We start from the raw sequence: 9,960 nt of genomic DNA on the forward strand, positions 1-9,960 counted from the left end.
TAATTGATCCAACCCCAATTTATACATAAAGATTGGATATAAGATGTCACTTTAGCCCATAAAGTATACAACAAGGGGCATAGGAAGAAACTAGAATGGTCTTTTCAAAGCCAGAATGGCTACAATTTTATACTTAAAGTTTACGTACTACTTAAAGTACACATTATTTCTTATTATAAAAGAACACTAGAAAAATATAATAGAAACAGCTCAATCAACTTATAATAAAACTAATGACTATGTTATGTACTCCCCAATTCACTAATTTTCACAATGTGTTACGTTAGTGCCAGATCATATCCCATTCAACTACGTTTTCTTTCACAATGTTAAGGAAATACACCCTAATTTGCTTCACTACAATTTTAAATAAAATAATAATATCTATAGATCAAAAGGTAAATTAAATTGGTGGGGTTGGGATTTTGCTCGCTGAATAATAAGTGGATATTCCCCACAAGTTTCACCGATGTTGGCCCTAATACAAGGGGGAGGTGTTTGTCGTTGGCCCTAATGGCAACAACATCACATTTTACCACACTGAATGATACCTTCCTGGAAAGAGAAAATCATTTATAATTATATTGTTTTCATTTGGTTTATGTGAGATATGTGTGTGTATATCAGCTTTAGAACTCATGTTATACACCGGATACTTACAAGAAAATATAATTAAAATGTAGAAATTAAATGACTGTTTTAAAAAAACATATATTTTATCAGATTAAATGGTTTTATAAGTTTAAATTATATTTTCTAATGGAATATACGTACAAATACGTGATGTATTTTCACACAATTTCTTCATAATACCAAAAATATGTACATGGTGATTTAAGTTATAATTATATTTTTTAATGGAAGCAAATTCTAACAAAAGATGATAAAATGTTTTATAGTTTCGAAAGAGATGAATAAAACATGCTTTTGTGTTATACTTTCGAAAGAGATGGATGAAAACTCTATGGATCCATGGAATGGAATGAATATGTGAGAATAAAATTGCTATACATTCATAATTTTTTCTTGTCTTTATCATTTTAGACATATAAAAATCGTTCAATGAATTTTTCAATATTCATCTCCTACAGTCAAAATGTATATAAATTGATCTAATAAAAAAGAGGTAGATATAATTTATTTAAATATATAAATATTCTGGTTATGTTCACATAAATACCCACAAAGTTTTAATCCCTATAATTTAGATTTAGATAACTAGTTATTTGATTAAATGATGGGTTGATATATTTTTATTACACTGATATAAATATGTTTTTATTAAAAAGAGAAGAATAGTTTGAGCAAAAATTTAGGATATAAATAAATCTTCAAGTGACATGTGTCTCTAATTCTTTTTTTCTAATTAAAATAGATAGACATATTATATGTATATAAAAGCAACAACAAGTCACACTTGGAGTTGAATTTTTAAGATTCTATTTGAGTTCTATATAACATATTAACTTGGAGTTAAATTTTTAAGATTCTATTTGAGTTGTATATTACATATTAGCATCAACATGTGGTATTAACATATATTAATTTCATTTTCAAAAGACATGTTCATGTATCAAGGCTTTGACTTTTTAATTTTAATAGAGTGATTCTCAATTTAGCAAACAAATGTGGAGTATTTTATAAGACAACAAAGTACAAAATAAACCACTAGACAGACACCTCAGCTAACATGGATGATGGTGAGTAATCTAGATTGTGGTTGTTTTCTAGAAAATAATTATACACAAAACTATAGTTTTGACCAATATATTATTAAAATATAACAAATTTGAAATTTCTAAATATTATTGTGGGCATCAATATCTGGATTATGAAAACTGGGGATCCACAATTAGACATAAAGAGCTTTGGGTCAAACTATTATCAATCTATAAATAATAGTAAACCCTAGCAACATCAGCATACATACAAGACAAAGGCAAGATGAAACACCTCTCAACTTTCTTGATCATCTTCACTCTTATGTTGGTAAGGACTCATCCCAACTTCATCTTCATCGCAAATTCGTGCGACCGTATATGTATAAATCTTTAGTTTCTAAATAAATTTTCTTAAAACAAAACAAAAACGTGTCAAAACATGATAAACTTTTGTTTCTTATCAGCTTACACACTTCTAACTATTCGTTTGTGATCACCCTGATGTGGTATTTAATTCAAACCGGTATCATTATTCATTAGGGTATATATCTAGATCAAGTTGACAAGAAAATCTTTGAAACTTTGTGTTGAAAACCTAGAAAAGTATTAAAACTAGTAAACCCTAATTTTGTGTTGTTATTTCATGTAAATGATCAGATTATCAAGACTAATGAAGCAAGAAGCAACCCTCGGGAATATTGGAGCAGTGTAATGAAAGATGAACCCATGCCAAAAACGATCTTAGAGGTTTTGCCTCTCGAAGATGGTGTGAAAGAAAACAAGAATATATTCATCAAGAACTTCGATTTAAAGCCGAATCTCATAATTTATCGTTCTCATGTTGTGTATAGTGAAAAACATCATCACATAGTTTCGTCATCGTCATTATCATCTGATAAGTTAAATTAATTAGTCAAAATTGTTTAAGCTTATGTGAGGGAAAAAAATGTCAAATCTTGATTGTTTAGTATTATGTATGTATGTATGTATGTAAGTTAAATTATTGTAGCCTTTTTGGTTTTAGTTGTGATGGGGTTATTATTATTGTTTATAAATATAAATCTTAGCATGGTTTATCATAATTATAGTAATTGAGTTGTCTTTTTATAAGGTTATCTTACTACATAAGTAACTAGTTGGAGTTGAATTGTGTGTGATTTTATTTAAATTAATTTATAAACATTTGAATAACAAGAATAACACAAAGAATAATACAAGTTGGGTTGAATAATATGAGATGTTTATTGCTGTCTCTATTATGACGCGTAGATATAATACATCTTTATTAATTTCATTCCTGTTCATATATCATAACCTTGAACTAAAGTTAAGGGCTTTTAACAATCTTGTGTTAAATTTTTAAGAGTTTCAACTAATTAAGAGTTAGCTTTTAAATCATTCGGTATGCCTCTGTTACTTAATCATATTTTTTGGTTAACCAAACACACTCTACTTCTAACTGATTCAAATATACCCTCTTAATAGTTGGAAATCGCTAAAAGGGCTATCAAACAACACCTTAAACTTTAATTTACTTGTCTAAAACTATTTGGAAAATAAGATTTTAATATTGATAAAATATTATCATTGTTTGAAGATGTATATAATAAGTTTTATTTTTTCAACGAGATACGTATGTGTTACATATAAGTGATGTCAACTTTAAGTTTCTCATCATGTACAAAGTTAAAATATACTTGAATTATTTTCTTCATTCAGCATCATATTCGTATCTGATTATACAACCATCTAAATTATTTTTATAGTCTAGCTTACTGGCTTGTCAGCATGTGAACTAAGGTAGAACTTTAGTCATAATTTAAGGATGGCTATGAAACTCAAACCCGATTGGAAAATCCAAAACTCGAAACACGGGGTTCATAGTATGCTTGATTACCTGACCTTATTACCCGATAACATAACCACGAGTAAACCGACATATTTTAAATTTATACATTTATTTATTTATCTTATTTATATTACACATTTATTTTTTTGTAATTGATAGCCATTTGAGACGTGTTTATGGTAATTATTTTTTGTAATTGATTAATAGTTACCTGATGGTAATTAGTCATTTAACTCATTGATAGATACCGGCAGCTTCTGGGCCGACGGATATATTTAATAAACTAACAAGCGCTTTTGTTATTGATTTAGACATTAGACATTTTATGTAATCATTTTTTATAATTGATAGTTACATGATGTAATGTGTATATTATGTCAAAACATGATAGATACCGTTGGGTTTGGGCCAATGGGTATATTTAATAAACTGGCGAGTATACTTGTAACCCGAAGGATAATTATCCGATGAAAACCCGATGAGTTTAGGACAAGATTTCATAATTGAATATAGGTTTGAAAGCCCATTATCGTCCTAAGTCAAACAAACATTTTGGGTCTTTTCCAAAATAAAATCCCCGGTTTGGGCCTAAACGTACCAAGTCAGTAAGTTATTTCACTCTTTGGCCCAAATTCATGTTTGTCCATTACTTGGTTATGTTCGTAAATGTGAGTTTATTATCAGAAAATGCATAGTTCATAGTCTCATTTAACGAGAGAAGTGGAACGAAATAAGAGGAAAATATAAAAAAATTATGTTCCAGATATATTTTAAGAAGGGAAGGGAAGGGAAAAGGCTAGAAAATTTAAGCATATTATCATCCTTCTAAAGTGGAGAGATTATGAGAGAAAATATTCGTGTCTAATTATAACTTTTATCAATTCCTAAATTACCCTTATATCTAACTTCAAGTAATAGTTTACTTAAAGGATATATAATAAGAAAATGTATATTTCTTTTCTTTTCTTCTTAACTCGGAAACACCTAAAATGTTTAATTTTCCTTCTTTTCATTTCCTTTTTATTAAACTCATGAACACGAAATAAAATCACGTATTTTCCTTCCTCTAGCTTTCTTTTCTGTCATAATTTTTCTCCCCTCCCCTTCCCTCGTTAAATGAGACTCGGGAACACAGCGTAAAAGTACTTCGTAAGAACTTATCTAACGGTAATTCTACTCGATCTTGTGAAGTTTTTCACCCAAAAAAAAGATATAAAATAAATAAAAAACAAGAATGATAAAATTCTTGTCTATTATAATGTAGATAATAATTTGTTATAAACACTTATGTCTATTAATCTTCTTGATTTTCTCACAATAAGATTGTAATTGTAATTCTTGGCTATTTATAGTTTTATACAGCCCTGCATTCAACAGAATAGATCATTGATTATCAATTCTCATACCATTATATTTAAATCATTCTCTTTATATATACCAAACATATTGTCATATTATGTAACATATGGACTTAACCCCCCACTTGTAGTCTAGTGGTAGGAGGCTTAGATTATTCAGTAGAGACCCAAATTTGAATCTCACTTGTGTCACATTTGGGTGGATATTAGTAATGAAGGATTTGCGCTAGGCCTTGTGCAGAGTTTGTCAGTTCGAACCCCCGGATTTTCGTCCCACCGTGTGTTACGCCAGAGAGTTCGGCACAACAATTTTCAAGTTGCAATCAGCGGTATGGTTTCCGGGGGGGAAAGCCCAAGCCAAACTCTGAAGCCAGCATGGACCCGGTTAAGATAACATAGTCTGGCCAGAGTAGGGTATCGGGGCTCTCCAATTTCGAAAAATGCGATAGTCAAAATACAAAATACAAGAAAGTCGTCGTTCTAAAAATGTAGCATATGGACTTAGCTCAGCCATTTGTTGTATTGTGAACTTTTTTGTTTTGAATTATTTGTTGTTGCCAATAAAACAAATTTTTTTTATTTTTATAATGTTGTTGCTTGTGAGTTAAAAATTCTGGATGCATACAAATATAATAGGCCGTTTTATTCACTTTAAAACTAGTAATATATATTATAAAAACTGTGATAACTGTATAATACACTTGTATATATTGCTTTGAGTGTGATGCAAAACACGGTCACGTTAGGGATGAGCGAAATCGATACTGGTACCGGTACCGAAATCGGTACCGATTTTGTACCGTCGGTACCAAAGTTTTAATTTTCAGTACCGGTACGGTACGGGACGGGACCGGTATTTCCCGAAATTTTACCTTCAATCCCGGTCCCGTACTGGTACCGGTACCGAACCGAATATTTCGATACCGGTACCAAGAATTCGCGAATTTCAGGACCGGGACCGGTCGGTACGGTCCCGATCTCATCTCCCTCCCAAAACTTTGATTATTATCTATGCACTATCCACATGTATATTATACACTTGTTACGGTTCTATATAAGTTTTGAAATTAATATGCTTGTATGTTGTTAACCCAAATTTGTAGAATATTCATACTTTTAAGTTTTAAAGCTTCTGTGTTTTCTAATTACCCACAAATGGTGGTTTCATGTCTTATTTTTTTCAACTGAAAGTTTTTAGGTTTCCAAAACAAGCCGACGGATTGAAGATGTAGTGTAAAGCACTCGACATTGACCGTTTATTTATACGTATAAAACATACGGTATATCATACAAGCTCGGTAGAGTTAAAATAAGGAAGTGACGAAGTTTAGACAAACTTTTTAATGTTACAAATGAAGGTTGTTTGAACTGTATACCCTTCTTTATTTTACCAAGTTCAAAGTACATATTACATCGTTGCTGAAGAAGGTATGAGCACGAAATTGTCACTAGGAAAGAAATGACAAACCGAGGTTTCTCCAGGCTCGACCCCGAGCACGCTAAACGAGATATGACTACGGCTCCACTGAGACGTGTCCATGTGGCAAACACTCAAAGCCTCAACAACATCACCATCTTCACCTTCTAATGTAACCATAAGTACTTTGTTCTCACTTTCTTGACTATGACAATAGAACACTGTATATGCATATGGCATGGTGTGACATGCCACTAATTTTGGTGATGGTATGTTTTGTGAGATTGCAATAACTTTATAGTTTTGTAAAAGTCCACTAGGTGGATTTTTGAGATGTGTTGTGGCTAAAGTTATCACTTGAGTGTCAGATCCAAATATATCGCGTGAAAACTCATGCACGGATTCTAAAGAAGTTGGACAACGTTTGGTCTCGCCTTTAATAGGCCTGACCTCACATTCTCTAAGTGTGCTTTCCATGGCTTCGGCTTGTGGCGAGCCTTGTGAGAAAGAGTACAAACGAAGGAGGTTAGGCAATTCGGCTAATGAAAAAGGGATTTTATCGGTTTCTTGTTTAGACAAGAGTTGAGACGAGGAAGTGTGTCGGTTTGGGAAGTGGATTGGCATGGTTTTACCTACTTGTAGATCTTGTAACATGAAGAATACCATGACTCTAGGGTCTTTTTGATTCGTTGATGACGACGACGACGACGATGATGTATGATGGCCATATTTCTTAGATATACATGATACATCCTCTTTTAAGCTTCCTATATACTACTTGTAAATACACACATTCATACAAGAAGTAATGACTTTCAAGTTGGCATATTGGGTTCTTTTCCTTCTTATTAGTACTCTAGTAATCTCTCTTTCTCTCTCGAAAACACGCGCACACGCACACACACGCACACACTATCAGTGTTATTTGTCCTGAAAATCATACATGAATTGTTAGCTATTTGTTTATATAGTTTGTAACTTTTGTTTTGTAGATTCAAGTGAAAGGAGATGGAACTATAGAAGCTAATGTTATAAGACTCAATACCATGGATGATGATGGTCCCCTTGTCCATCATCATGACCATATGCACCAACATCATGGCCATGCGATGTTGGTGCATATGGTCATGATGATGGACAAGGGGACCATCATCATCCATGGTATTGAGTCTTATAACATTAGCTTCTATAGTTCCATCTCCTTTCACTTGAATCTACAAAACAAAAGTTACAAACTATATAAACAAATAGCTAACAATTCATGTATGATTTTCAGGACAAAATAACACTGATAGTGAGTGCGTGTGTGTGTGCGTGTGCGCGTGTTTTCGAGAGAGAAAGAGAGATTACTAGAGTACTAATAAGAAGGAAAAGAACCCAATATGCCAACTTGAAAGTCATTACTTCTTGTATGAATGTGTGTATTTACAAGTAGTATATAGGAAGCTTAAAAGAGGATGTATCATGTATATCTAAGAAACTGCAAGCAATTAACCTAATGGCAAAATTGTAATTTATGGAAACAAACAATAAAAAACTTATGTTAAACAAGCCCAATTGGATATACATATATTAAAATGAAGTTGAAAACTACATATTGTTGGTTATTTAATCGAACATTAATAAATTTAATAATCAAATATATGTTTTTATGTTTTGGGTGTATTCTTTGATAGGGATTTTATTACCTATGCATTGAACTTGATTTACTGTGAAAAATAAATAAAAAATAAAACCTAACTAGGACACGTTTTATTAAAGGTTAAATATGATTACATTTCCTCAAATATATATTTTTTTTATATAAAGTTTCTTACCTAATAGTCTGATGCATAGTAAATTACAAAATTAGTTACTGAAGTTGGTTAATAACATTAACACTGAAGTTTATTAGTTGTTTATTATTATTATTGTTGTTGTTGTTGTTGTTTTAAAACTCTAGTATAATTTGTTTAATAAACGAGCTCTAGCCTGAGTTTAAGATATTGAGTATAACTTGGATCACGAGTCTACGCCTCTTTTGTCTAGCTAGCGTTCTCCTTTCTATAGTAACCAAATTTTATATTACGGAATTTAAATTTAATATTTAGAAAAAAGATTTACAACGTAGCAACAATGTTTATCATTCAAATGACTTTCTATTTAGAAAAAAATATTAGAACAATAAAAGAAAATTACTAAATGAGTACCATTATGGAGTTATTATGAAAAAATAAAGTGTGATCTTTATAGATTATTATTCATCATCTATCTTATCGTACTTTGATTAATTAATAATAATATCAATATCAATTGATTCATCAAATCGGAAAAAGACAATGACATATGAATAATTGTCCTTTTTGGAAGCAACGAAACATACACTAAAACATGAATGATGAAGTCAATTATTGTTAGCCATTGAAAATAATTTTTTTACATGTCATAATTCAGAAATATCGTGTTTTTAACCGTTAACATTATATAAAATTCTAAACATCGTTAACGTTATATAAAATTCTATATATTGTTAAAAAAAAGTAATAAATAATACGAAATTGTAAGAAAATTAATACATTTTGTAGATAATGTTAAAATATGATGGAAGAACGTTATATAGCGATACATTTGTCTTTGTTTTATTTTGTCACTTTATCTGATTAACACTACATACTAAGCAGCATCTATACATTTTGAATGAAGCAACAAATATCAGAATTCGTGAAAGTCACATGTCACTTGAAAAGCCTATTTGTGACGCTAAGATGAGAAACAAATGAGACCGTTGAAACTAACGTGTAATATGAAGTAATCCTCGAAAACAATGTTTTTAACTAAATCTCTTAGGTTTAATAAGTACCAACTAGACATGACTTGAAATATTACTACTTCATTTAACATGTTCAAGCATACATATATTCTTTGGGGGCATTTACATAATTAGTATGTCATGGCAATTGCTATTAGTATTTGTAATGTTAGCATATTAATCTCCAATTACAATTATTAGTATTTTAACATGTCCAAGCATGACAAACATAAGCACGTTAATCTCCAATTTTCGTCTTTCGTACTGTTACTTTAACCACCAACTGTATGTTGATCCATGTGCCTGAAAACACAACACATAAGAATGTGATTCTTGATACATGATGATATGAAGATCACACGCTAACCAACTATATCAAATTAGCGCTTGATGTGATTAAAAGGTGAACCACGTTAAAATTAATTATATTTATTATTTGGTGAAACAATAAATAGAAGATATAAATTAACAATAGTATTGTTATTAGTAAACCTATGATGAACAAAGTATACATATTATTGCAAGTATATCAATTATTTATGTATAAATCCATTTAGTTAACTTGTAACTAATCAAGATTTATCACAATAAATTAAGTGTGATGATATGAATCAAAAGACGTTGATCTTAGTTTTAAAAAGCGAAGGGTGAAGAAAAGCGATGTGGTTCAAAACAGAAGCGTGAAGCGCCGGGCGCGTACAAAAAGCGAGCCTTTATGTACGCGAGGCAAATATATTTATATAATTTTTATATGTGTATATACCATGAGTTTTTAGTAGGGTTGTCCAAACTGCTCGCCGCTGGTGCGTCGTTCGCTCGAAAATTGCTCGAAAAATGATCGTTCGATTTCGGCTCGGTTGGAAGTGAGCCGTTCGGCTCGGTTGGGT

General features: G+C 31.1%; 1 protein-coding gene across 1 annotated transcript; it reads right to left on the reverse strand.

The window, feature by feature from the left end:
• Positions 1–6,178: 6,178 nt before the first annotated feature.
• On the reverse strand, positions 6,179–7,686 carry LOC143579057 (BURP domain-containing protein BNM2C-like). Its single transcript, XM_077062467.1, has 4 exons — positions 7,636–7,686; positions 7,331–7,499; positions 7,199–7,215; positions 6,179–7,059 (listed from the first exon to the last, which is right to left on the reverse strand). Exons 1-4 carry the CDS (start codon positions 7,684–7,686, stop codon positions 6,277–6,279), a joined length of 1,020 nt encoding a protein of 339 aa, XP_076918582.1. The 3' UTR covers positions 6,179–6,276.
• Between the last annotated feature and the right edge of the window lie 2,274 nt (positions 7,687–9,960).

The sequence above is a fragment of the Bidens hawaiensis genome, unplaced genomic scaffold (assembly GCF_021521415.1).
Source record: "Bidens hawaiensis isolate Kalapana, Puna unplaced genomic scaffold, B.hawaiensis_p1.1 tig00029595_1, whole genome shotgun sequence".
NCBI classification, from domain to species: Eukaryota; Viridiplantae; Streptophyta; class Magnoliopsida; order Asterales; family Asteraceae; genus Bidens; species Bidens hawaiensis.